Here is an 11,859-nt window from a genome sequence, read left to right on the forward strand (position 1 = left end):
AAGTCATTGAAAATATTTCACAGTAGTTCTTCCTTTTCTTTTTCCTCTTCTTCCTTTTTCTTTTTTCTTCAACTCTCGATAATAATAATAATAATAACAATAATAATAATAATAATAATAATAATAATAATAATAATAATAATAATAATAATTAATAATAAATAATATCGTTTTTAATCATTACTAATACTTTCATAAGGATATTTTTTGTCAGTGGGCAAACCAGGGGGTGATCACATTTAGTGATGGGTAAAAATGAAGCTCAATACTCCAGAGCAGTAACTCCTACAGGTCAGCAGGGGGCGATGTCTTTCCCTGCAAAACCGGAAATTACTTTCCAAAATCATTTACTGATGCACGTGTGAGAGGTTCAGGGGCAGAGAAGCACATTGGCAGCTCCACGGCTCAAAGATGAAACGACCAAGTAAGTCAACAGTTTCCACAAGTTATTGTTAACACATTATGTACAGCACATTACGAGCATTGTTCTCTCACAAATGTTGTTAGAGTAGACAACAAGCTTACGTATATTTTCAAGACGTCGCGTTTTGTCGTTTTACATTAGCTTCACTTAAAGCTAACTAACACAAAACTGCAAGTGTAACTTTTTTTTCCATTTCTGTCTCTTGTTTTCAGAGCTTAAAAAAGCAAGTAAGCGTATGTCATGCGCCAAACGCTTTAAAATACAAAAGAAGGTAACTGTTTGACTTCATACCTTGACACTTTAAAAATTAGGCCTGTGTGGATCCGTTTTAGGACCTAGTGTTCCCTCAATACCGGAATCATTTCAAAATTGCAATATCTCGAACATAATCAGTTATATATTGGTGTTTGTGAAGGTCCGAGAGCACAACAGAAAGCTCAGAAGAGAGGCGAAAAAGAAAGGAGTGAGCAAACGAGTGAAGAAGGATCCTGGAGTTCCCAGCAGCGCTCCATTCAAGGAGGAGGTCCTCAGGGAGGCAGAGCAGAGGAGGCTGCAGGTAGGTCACCGGACCTCAACATTAAATCACTGGAATAACTTTGTCTATCCTGCAGATATCCTGAGCTACCAAAAATCATTTTTAGCTTTGCAGGAAATATATCTTAACTTGTTAATGTTTCGAAATGTCACCAACATTTAACCTATCAACACGCATGATCATTGTTATTGTCTGACAGATTGAAGAAGAAAAAGAGAGAAAACGTCAAGCAAAGAAACAAGAGCGGGCCGAGAAAAGAAAAAAAGAGAGGGAGGATGCGAAGAAAGAGTCGGAACCCTCTGCTAAAAAGGCTCGACAGGTAAAAAGGAAAACTGAGTTCACCAGTTAGGTTAAAATCAGTAATTTCTTAATGCTCATTTTTATTTGTTTTGTTTCCACAGGACAAGGCTGTAAAGCACACACAGAACAATGGTATCCAGGACAAGAGTTCAAAACAGTACCTTTGTCAAGAATTGAATAAGGTAAGACCAACAAAACCTTATCAACATAGACTTGGAAAAGGATAGACTAGACAGATTGCCTTTCTGACCTCCCTCTCTCTTTACTTTTACCTTTCAGGCAATCACAACATCAGATGTGGTGATAGAAGTCCTTGATGCCCGTGATCCGTTGGGCAGCAGGTGCCCACAGGTGGAGGAGGCAGTGCTGCAAAGTGATGGCAAAAAGAAACTGATATTTCTTTTAAACAAAATAGGTAAATGGATTTGAGACATTTGAAAACCTGCAGGGAGATTGACATGCTCTAGCCTAATGTATAAAATGTGGTTTCCTGTACTGAAATGCTTTGTGTGTGTGTGTGTGTGTGTGTGTGTGTGTGTCTGTGTGTGTGTCTGTGTGTGTGTCTGTGTGTGTGTCTGTGTGTGTCTGTGTGTGTCTGTGTGTGTCTGTGTGTGTCTGTGTCTGTGTTGCAGATCTGGTACCAAAGGAAAATGTAAAAGACTGGATAAAGCATTTACAACTGGAGTGTCCAGTTGTGGTATTCAAGGCATCGACACAGATCAAGGACAGAACAGTGGTATGGGGTGCATTTTAATAGCACTTGTTATTATAATTTGTTTTGACCTCAAGCTTTGACCACAAGGCCTTTAAACCAAGATTTTCATCACATTAGTTTATCTTGCTATAGACACTGTAGAAGCCAATAGTGGCTGAGTGGTAGGGGAAGTATTATCCGTGCTATCAAAACATGGAGTTGATAAAAATAGGGCCTGGGTCTTTTGAATGTGTTGATGCTCATTGCTGAGTCTGCATTTCTGCATCAAATCTATGCCATATCATAGCATTCAACTTTAGGCCTGCTAATGAAAATGTAACTTTGTTTTTTTAAAAAAAAAAACAAAACAAAACAAAAACATGTTTAACTGAATAAATCTAAAAAAAAAAGGCTTTACAAAGAAAGGTAACTCACCAACAATTTTTTGTGTTTTACAAAATCAACCAAAATAACCAAACTGTTGAAAAAATATTTTGAGTTTTTTTCTTTGTCAATGTGTCTCATTCATAAACTTATTTTTTATAACTGAGCTGCCAACACTCTCAATTTGTGTGAGGGTCCCCTACTGTACCCCTGTCTGTTCAAACTTTAGAGTCTATCAATAAAATGAAGAGTAAGGTTATGTTAGCTCTGCTTGGTAGATGAGCACTGGCTCATAATAAGGATTAACTAGCATTACAAGTTACAGACATGTCTCAGAGCACCGGGCTGTGAGTAGTTTAGACAGTAGTACAGCTGGCTAGTGAACAACGCTACAAACTGAGTTTAAAAAGTGTTTGTTGGCCCCTTTTAAACAGCAGCGCTACGTAACTGTTGATAAATACCTTAATACATTGCATTCTGTTTGGTAAAAAGTCATCTTGAACAAAGAGAAGTACTGTTCAATACAGATTCAATCTCCATTTTTCAAAACAAACTGAGAGCTTGTTGCTGTTGAGCTGTTGAGAGTCAGGGACAGTGACCAAGTGCTCATGAGAAGTGGAGTCTGTATTGCTGGCACCAATGCTAGCTTTTCCATCAAGTCCTCATTGCCTCTTTAAGTGATGGGGAGGGTATCTGATATATAACATTAAAAAAGCAAAAGCACACAAATTGTTACTCCACACAGCTCTTTTAAAATTTCATCTTAACATGAATCTGAAAAGTAACACGTAGTATCAGATTAAAGTAGTTGGGTAAAACCAACAATATTTCCATCTTTATCTCACGCCTGTCAAGTATAACACATCATGAAAAGAGTAAAATAAATAATAAATCTAACAATTTATAAAAACTAAACTTAACCAGAAAACGTGTTTTAGAAACTAAAACTTAACTGAAATTGAAAACAAAAAGTCAAAAGAAATTAAAACTAAATACAAATGTAAAACTGTTATAGTCCTGGGTGGAAGAGGCTTTCAGCTAATTGTTTTTTTAACCCTTAACATGGAGGACTGAGAAGGTTGAGCAGCTTGTTTTGTGCTGTTCTAACTGGTTATAACCTCCAAGATTAACAAACAAACCACATTTTTATTTGGCTCTGTCTCAGGCAGAGCTGACATGTGAGTTTGTGAACAACACAAAATTTCATCTTTTTATAACATTTGTAATTACGGATGTCTGCATGTTGTAAAGCTCAGATTTTGATTACTTGTTATCTGGCAGTGACTGAAAAGAGAAAGAGGAGTGTTGATTTGTTGTTGGTTTTGCACAGTGATCTGTTTAACATGTCTGGTTTTGTCTTCACCAGCAAGCCAAGAAAAAACGGATAGTTGCCTCTAATGAGGTCCTGGACCGATCCAGAGGAGCAACCTGCTCTGGAAACAGTTGTCTCACTGAACTCCTGACACGGTTTGCTGCAAACTTACCGGATGACTCAACACTCAAAGTTGCTGTAGTTGGTAAGTTCAGCTTTTTTCTTCATAGAAAGTTTCCTCAGCTTTCTTACCCCTGGCTCTACTGAATTGTGTCTGGTTGATTTTTTTAAACATTTTGAAGCATGGTCTGAATTATATTTTTATGTGATGTGCTTTACCTCCAGGTTTTCCAAACGTTGGAAAGAGTAGTATCATCAACAGTTTGAAAGAAGTCATTGCATGCAATGCAGGAATGAAGAGAGGCATGACAAAGTGAGTATGAACACTGTGAGCAAAAAAGATTGCAGCAAATATTCTCACATATTTCTTAAATGAAATGTCTTCCATTCATGCCCTGTCAGATCCATGCAGGAGGTGCATATCCTGAAGAATGTAAAACTGATTGATAGCCCAGGGATCTTGGCATCACCATCCAACCCAGCTGCCTCCATGGCTCTGAGGAGCCTGCAGGTGGAGGAGGGTGAGGAGAGTGTGCAGGAGGCTGTCAGGACTCTGCTTGAACAGTATGACCAGACACAGGTAAGCAGAAATCGGGTCATTAAGAGAGCTATGGTGTTCAGGAGTAATGCAGCTAGATACATTTGGGTGAACTTGTTATTTATTGACTTCAGTGGATTGATTTTTTTTTAGATAATGCTCCAGTACAACATCCCCGACTACAGAAACTCACCAGAGTTTTTGACATTGTTGGCCAAGAAGCGTGGATATCTGCAGAAGGGTGGAGTCCCAAACTCGGAGCAGGCAGCCACAGTTTTCCTCTCGGACTGCACAGGGTGAGTTCTCTTTAAAGACGGTCAGCAGCTGTGCATATTTGGCAAGGAAATGAGGACAAAAAACGCAAATCTGGATTTCATTATGAAGACTTCTAATCCAACTCTGATCCTAACAGTGTGCCAGATTACCTGCAACTACTTGAATTAACAAGGTACAGATATGCTGATCTGAAAGAAATGTGTCTCTGGTTTGATGGCTTCTTAGGGCCAAGATGAGCTACCACTGTAAGCCACAGGACAACCCCAGCCTACCTGTATACATGTCTGAAGCTGTCATTGCTGAAATGAAGAACGGCTGGGATGTGAACTATCTAATGAAAGGCAACGAAGAAACTCTGAAAGGTACAAAGATTACATTTCATTATAAGACCCCTGCAAATTACCTACACTACTGTGTGTGTGCATGCCTGTGCGTGCACTCGTGTGTTTGCGTGTGCACGCAACATTTGCTGCTCTCAAGTGTTCTGAAAGCAGCAAGAATCTCACCACAGAGCAGCATGAGTGACCTTTTGGGCTCTTCATTTCTTAATGTGCAACAGCTTCTTGGAGCATGAGTCACTTCTGTCTGTTTGGCTAATGACTTGTTTTTTTTTTTCTATTGTGTCTCAAGAGGTGAAATGTCCATCACAGACCAGCAGTATAAGCTTCATCTCCAAAGGCCCGACTGCAGGGCTGCTGAATGTCAGCAACCTTTCTGAAGAAAAACCTGTAGCCACCACAGAGGAGGAAGAAGTAGAAGAAGAAAAAGAAGAGCAGCAGAATGATGAGGTAACTTTGGGTTTGCTTTCTTTGGCAGATGTTAAGCCAGTACAGCTGTTAATGCTGTGATTTTGGTCTGGTCTTCTGGAAATGAGGACAAACATTTAAGTCTTGATTTGTTTATGAAGACTTCTAATCCAACTCTGATCCCAATGACTGGACTTTCTTTGTTGTCATAACTATTCATATCTGTATTTCTTAAAGATAGTCTGATTTTAAAAAGCGGAAACATCTGCTCTTCTTGCAGCCTCAACAAACTGCTGATGTCAAAAGTGAAATACAAACATCAGAGAGCCCACAGGAGGCGTCCCACAGAAGTAAGTTTTATTTCCAACTTTTTTAAATGTCTTTGAGATAATTTGCTGGGAGAAAACATTATATCTACATCCTGCCTCGTCTAACAGAAAAACCAGCCCGTGTGCAGTTCCAGCCAGCCCCTATCCACGTCAGCCTCACTTCAGCTTCTACAGACGATGCTTACGACTTCAACACGGATTTTAAGTGAGCTTTGCCTCACTGTTTGGGAGTGTGCTCATGTGATCGGCTCAGTATGCAAACCTGGATCTGTCAGCTTTATGAGTGGGCTTAAAAGGCATTATCTGAGTAGTTTCAGATGCGCCATGTGTGTTTTTTAAGCTTTACAGCAGCAGGACAGTCAGACCATTCTAAGTGCTGGATTTGCCTTTCATCAGTTCTACATTTTCCACTCAAGAACTCGTACTAAGCCTGTCAAGCGGATTCGACTTCATTCACTGGTTCTGTATGTATCCACTCCTTGAATCATTTGGAAAAAGACACTGTTCTAAATCTTCAAAGGCCCTTTGTGATCTATCTCTGTACACGCAGGATGCTGTAAATAAATATTGTATGTAATAAACCTCTACAACCCCTAAATTGCTATGTAATGATTCTCTGCTAGCCTGATGGCATTTTAATGTTCAAATAATTTTCTTCCTCTGCAGCTCTTTTGTTTTCTAGGCTTAGCCACAGACACTGGACCCTCTAATTACAAGAAATACAATATCCATTATAGATCAATTTTAAAGAAAATAAGCAAGATTAAATGATAAAAAATTTACTTTAATTTTATGTTCTATACAAAGAAAACATATTTACACCATCAAGGTGAAAGCTTTTTGAAAGGTAAAAACCCTGACAAGGATAAAACAGGAGGTTTATGTTTCTACCCATAAAGTAGAAGCTTGCTTAGTGGTCCATGCATCATAAACAGTCATTACAACATTAACAGTTTGAGAGGCAGTATTACATGGAACAAGTTACTTGTGGCATAGTTAATTGTGAGGACAGATCATGGTCATAATGTTAATGCATTGTTCACTTAACTGCAATGGAATAACAGTTTGTACTATAAAACTATAATGGATCACAAAATGCTCAGTCAGACTGGGAGAAAATTTTGTACAAAACTAAACTACTGTTCACAGATCTCAAACCAGGAGCTTTTTTCTATTCTGGATAAATCAGTTTTTGTCCACAGGAAGCTTTGAAATGAGGTATCAAGAGATATCTGTTTAGCTAATCAAATGAAAACAAAACTTGGGCAAAACAGCCCACAGGTCGAGCTGTGCCACAACATAATACATGAGGTAACTCCATGAACCGCTCATGGCTGCAAACAGAAAATGAATTTTAACCTTGACAAGTGTAAAACCTACTGTCCCCACTGCCATGACTTTTGTTACACAAGGTTACAACATAAGCTCAATACATTTCAATGGGAATGGTAATGCATGCAGAAACTATGTTCATCAGATTGTAGTGAAGAGAAGGAAATAAAAAAACAATGCTGGCTCTGAGTTTTCGGACAGAGGATTGTGAAAAACTTTGCTACAGAGGTGAAAGAAAATAAAGTTAACTCTTTCCATTCAAAGTAATTTTATAAAATACAGGTGTGCGTTATGAGAAACTAAGAACTGAAGTACAGGTCCAACACGTGAGAAGACTCCTCCTTGTTCCTGAGATATCAGACTTATGTTCCTGCTGGGATGATGCTGACTCTGATAGTAAAAAAAAAAAAAAAGTTCCTGAAACCAAATTCTTCAGTCTGTATGTCTTCGGACAGGATGAAATTTTCCCGTGGGGTCTGGAATGAACCATTTATCCCATACATCAGAAAAAGAGGATGTTCTCCCCCAAGGCTTATAGTGTCCGTTCCAGTGGAGGAGTTTGGCAGCTTTCACAAACTGGGGAGAGTAACGGTTCCCGGCGCCTGTAGTGCCTGAAAATAGATTTGTGTCATTATATGCTTCATGTTACGCAGTTTGTGTTTATGTTTTTCAAGAGGAAAGAAATTCTAGTGGTGTTAGGTGGCTGGCGTATTTATGACAACTTCCCTAGTTACTATTTCGTCTCTTTAAAGTGATGATATGCTACTAAAACATACTGCCTGTTCAAAGACACAACAGCAGAAACAGCTCTTTTAAGAAGTAAACTTTCTTGCAAAGGATGGATACCACTCTTCGATCCACTAACAGTCATATGCCCAAAATTTTGGACTTGAAAGGATCAAAATGGCTTGCAGCACACTTTAAATTGTCTACAGGTAACAAAGGATAGCTTGAAAGTTCATTTTCATTCGCTGGTGGTAACTAATCAGAACTTACCTAGGTGTCTGACATGCCACATAGGGTCGATGTTGGAGTAGCGTTTGTAGAAAACTATAAGAAGAGGAGGGGTGGTTATGCTCTCTGCTAGCGTCTTACTGTACAGATCCTCCCTGAGAAAACAAACAGTCAGTTAATTCTGTGTAAGGAAAAAAGAAAATGTCCTGGATTTGTTTGTCAAATCAGTTTCAGGAACATACTGTGTGTTGAGCTCCATCCAGTGCTCCAGCTGCATTGTGATGTTCTGGTTCCTCCACTCAGTCAGGTTGGCAATGATGACCCCAGGGTTAAAGGAGCATGTGTTTGCCCTCATCCCGAGCTTCTTGATAGCTTCTTTCTTAAAATCCAGGAAGCCTATGTAGTTGTTCTATTGAAATGATGAGTTGTTAAGGAAAAAGCCATCATCAACACAAAAAATTGCAGATTTTGCAATTCCACACATACAAGTGATGCCTACCTGATTTCCAGCCCCTCGGATGATGCCTTTAGCAGATGCTGAATCACAATCATCTGAAAAGGCAGCTGCATGTCCTGGTTTGATTTGGGTGTCAAAAAGATCCTGAACATCGCCTGCGATACAACAAAGCAGATTATCCCCCATCAAAGGAATGCTTTTTCTTACTGGTGTTACATACATTTGTGTGCTCTATGGTGTGTAGACACAGAAATTTGAAATGACAAGCAGCAGTGAAGTCAAATGTGATAATCAGACTAAATATAAGTGTCTTACCTTGAACAATAACATCATCATCCAGATAGATTGCTTTCTCTGCTTCTGGTAGGTATAAAGGTAGATAAAACCTGGCAAACGTCAACTGCAAACCAGGAAATTTGCATGAATTTTGCAAGAGATGATGTGTTAACAGTAACAGGAAAGACAATCAATATTACATGCTGTTGTCTCACCGGTTTTGTAGCCTCAAGGGTCTGAGGATCCTTAGATACCTTTCCACTGAGGAGCTCAGGCTTGAATATTACTATCTTATAGTTGACGTTTTTTAGCTTTGTCTTACTCAACCACATTCTGCAGGCAAAGAAGGAGACATAGTTGGAAGGCAGGTCAATTAGTGATGAATGCAAAAACTTCTTCTAGCTTTGGAGGGGGCAGACACCACATTGTAAATATGCCAAATGCAGAACATTTGTGTCCATTAAGTAGCATGGAAAACTTGTGTTAATGTCTTACTTTAGGTGATCCACAGTGTCGTTTAGTGTCACTATCGTGAAGACGACATTTGCTCTACTGTTCTGGTAGACGCTGTTCATGGCAGCAACCACAGCGCCCAGTCTCTCCTCAGCTGCAGTGATGAGAACAGGGATCTCATCTCCTTTCCTCACCAGCTCCAGCCTGAGGTCTGGAGACAGCTCCGATTCAAAGGGAAGAATCATGCCCGCATCTGGACACAAACGTGATAAGATTTGATAAATTGCGTTTATTGAATTGATAATATTCCCACTCTAAAAAACAAATATAAACATACCTGGATGCTCCTTGTGCAAAAAGTCACTGAGGTTGAGGAGATTACGCTGCACTATGATCAAAAAGGCCACAGCCAGGAGCACAAGGATAACCACATTTACTGAAAAGGACAACAAAGCCACTACATTAGTAATCCCCAAAGTGACCTGTGAAATGTGTCATCTTGGTAACTATGAAAGACACATGCCTGTTGGTACGCATTAAGTCAATAAAAGTAGCCAGGAAGTCTTGAATATTGTGCATTTCAGTAATATTTAAGGTGAATGAGGATATAAATTGAATTTTAAGTCGAACAAATTTAATAACAACAATGATTTGAATGAGAAAATAATCTCTATATGATCCACAATGACCCACCTCTCCTCATTGTCATAGTGACGGCTTCATCCGCCCCAGCAAACCGTGAAAAATAAAAAAATATATATGAATAAAAATACGTTAAAGGTTCAAAGTTGATGTAAGTGCACCCCGATATGAATAAGCTAACGAACTGATGTGAACCCCAATGCTGCCATATCACTGCTAGGCGACCGCACAGACACACCGCACTCCTGCCAACAAACCAGCTTCAACCGTGTGTTCAAATTCTGAAATCGAAATATACATACAATACAAGAAGGGCTACCTTCAGTGGGCTAGGACAGGACAGGAGAGAGGGGAAAGAAATCTACGCTAGAGCCAAACTGCCAACTCAACATCAACAACTTTATCCACTCTGCACGTAGTAATAGACGTCCTTGGTTGTGCCTGATTGTAAAACAAAGTCGAGCAGTTTTAGAAGCCCTGTTCCAAATTTTAAAATGTATAAAAACAATTATTGTGAAAGAAATTGTATCTAATTGCGGAAATTTGATTTTTTTGGGAACATAAGGAATAAAATAAGTCATATTGAATGACAGGCAGTCAATTAGACGACCAAAGATTTCCGCTACTCTCAAACCACAGTTGTCAGCATCACCCTGCACTTTATCCCATCCCTACTGTGTATAGACGTGTGAGCCTGCGCAGCTAATGGTTGGCGGGTCCTGCTCAACACGACGTATCCTTCTTTAAACGGGAAGTCCATCAGTTTGTATATAGTGATTCTGTCCGTTCGCTCTTATTCAATTAGCAGTGAAAATGCTTTCTATATTCAAGACCATTCCTACGCACATGGTGAGAAATATTCATGCTCTTTTGCATCATGAATTTTAATAAGGCTAGCGTTCATTCTTAGCTAGCCAGTGTTTTGGAACCAGCTGCTAGTGAGCTAGCTAGCCTCAGTGTAACAGTTCGTGATACGTTTGTTACATTAAATTGATTCTTGAGTCAAATATTAAAATTTTAGCTGGTGGTTTTTGAAACGTGGCGGCCCAATTTACCCTTACGTTGTGACTCGTCTTGCAAAGCTAACGGACAACATTCTTTGCGTACTTCTTGTACACGACATCCTATCCTTAAACTGGGCTGATTCATGTGGGTTGATAGTTTGACTTGATTAATCATGATTCCTTGTCCAATGTTTTACAGGATTACAAAGGCCAGAAGTTGGCTGAGCAGATTTTTCAGGGAATAATTCTCATCTCAGCGGTAATTGTCTCTGACGCTCATAAACCGCTCCTCCCAGAAAACAGTTCAAAGGCATATCATTGTCAGTTCTAGTATAATCCAGTTCCCTGATATCATGTTTGCTGACCTTACAGGTGATCGGATTCGTGTATGGTCTGATCATTGAACAGTTCGGGTGGACAGTATACATTGTGTTGGGTGGTTTTGCTGTTTCCTGTGTGGTAAGTTCATCTTCTAGGAAAGAAAAAGAGGATAGATACGATGTGTATCCATTATTACTATATACCCTTGCTGTTAAGATAAGACAACTGAACTATTAAGACAACATAATAGTGCATGTTGTTGTGTGCTTACACCTTACTGAGTGCAATATACAACTTTCAAAATTCAATAAATCCTTGGTTCTTTCATTTCAGTTGACCCTGCCTCCATGGCCAATGTACAGACAGAATCCTCTGTCCTGGCAGCCAGCTCTACCAGAGATCAGTGGAGAACCCAATCAAAAACCTCAGGAAAGTCTCAAGAAGAAAAAACACAAATAACTGAACATTGCTCATTTGCCTGTCTGTTAATAAATTCTTTTATAGTCAAATAATTCTGGTTTTTCTCCTCCAGCTCTCATTTAAAGCATTTCTGGGGCAAAGTTTGTTAAAGTGGTCAAGGTGAATAAAAAGTTATATGTCTAAATAATAAAAATCTGTTACTTTCTGCACGTTTTTAAACTGTATCTTTCATTTTTGTGTTATTTGTGCAATTTTGCCCTGCATGATACACTATAGATATTTATGACTTTATCACATACTTTACTTGTACTACCCTGTAAGTATTGTAAAAAACATGAAAAC

At 39.1% G+C, this 11,859-nt stretch overlaps 3 protein-coding genes and 2 non-coding genes across 6 annotated transcripts; 4 read left to right on the forward strand and 1 right to left on the reverse strand.

Annotated features, from left to right (window-relative positions):
* The first annotated feature begins 297 nt into the window (after positions 1-297).
* gnl3 (G protein nucleolar 3) lies at positions 298-6,273 on the forward strand. The gene is made up of 15 exons (XM_074672521.1): positions 298-424; positions 637-695; positions 840-980; positions 1,159-1,278; positions 1,361-1,441; positions 1,539-1,674; positions 1,892-1,995; positions 3,704-3,854; positions 3,995-4,082; positions 4,172-4,349; positions 4,461-4,603; positions 4,809-4,945; positions 5,214-5,371; positions 5,610-5,679; positions 5,767-6,273. The coding sequence occupies exons 1-15, from the start codon at positions 412-414 to the stop codon at positions 5,865-5,867; spliced, it is 1,680 nt and encodes a 559-aa protein (XP_074528622.1). The 5' UTR covers positions 298-411; the 3' UTR covers positions 5,868-6,273.
* Positions 3,401-3,484, forward strand: LOC141799117 (small nucleolar RNA SNORA47). Its single transcript, XR_012599231.1, has one exon. It is a non-coding gene; the product is annotated as a small nucleolar RNA SNORA47 (small nucleolar RNA).
* Positions 4,648-4,723, forward strand: LOC141799107 (small nucleolar RNA SNORD19). Its single transcript, XR_012599229.1, has one exon. It is a non-coding gene; the product is annotated as a small nucleolar RNA SNORD19 (small nucleolar RNA).
* A 148-nt stretch (positions 6,274-6,421) lies between the features above and the next one.
* On the reverse strand, positions 6,422-10,197 carry glt8d1 (glycosyltransferase 8 domain containing 1). 2 transcript variants are annotated; one of them, XM_074686416.1, is made up of 10 exons: positions 10,092-10,197; positions 9,824-9,847; positions 9,468-9,566; positions 9,173-9,383; positions 8,893-9,010; positions 8,717-8,801; positions 8,444-8,556; positions 8,187-8,353; positions 7,987-8,099; positions 6,422-7,601 (listed from the first exon to the last, which is right to left on the reverse strand). In XM_074686416.1, exons 2-10 carry the CDS (start codon positions 9,837-9,839, stop codon positions 7,423-7,425), a joined length of 1,101 nt encoding a protein of 366 aa, XP_074542517.1. In that variant the 5' UTR covers positions 9,840-9,847; positions 10,092-10,197; the 3' UTR covers positions 6,422-7,422. The 2 variants fall into 2 exon arrangements, with proteins under 2 accessions (XP_074542517.1, XP_074542423.1); XM_074686322.1 differs by having other exon boundaries at positions 9,824-10,191.
* A 233-nt stretch (positions 10,198-10,430) lies between these two features.
* On the forward strand, positions 10,431-11,722 carry spcs1 (signal peptidase complex subunit 1). Its single transcript, XM_074686872.1, has 4 exons — positions 10,431-10,621; positions 10,976-11,035; positions 11,149-11,235; positions 11,431-11,722. The coding sequence occupies exons 1-4, from the start codon at positions 10,586-10,588 to the stop codon at positions 11,554-11,556; spliced, it is 309 nt and encodes a 102-aa protein (XP_074542973.1). The 5' UTR covers positions 10,431-10,585; the 3' UTR covers positions 11,557-11,722.
* The last annotated feature ends 137 nt before the right edge of the window (positions 11,723-11,859 follow it).

Source organism: Halichoeres trimaculatus, unplaced genomic scaffold, assembly GCF_033239565.1.
Source record: "Halichoeres trimaculatus isolate MK-OKI-2021-1 unplaced genomic scaffold, fHalTri1.1 fHalTri1_scaffold_1, whole genome shotgun sequence".
Taxonomy (NCBI): Eukaryota; Metazoa; Chordata; class Actinopteri; order Labriformes; family Labridae; genus Halichoeres; species Halichoeres trimaculatus.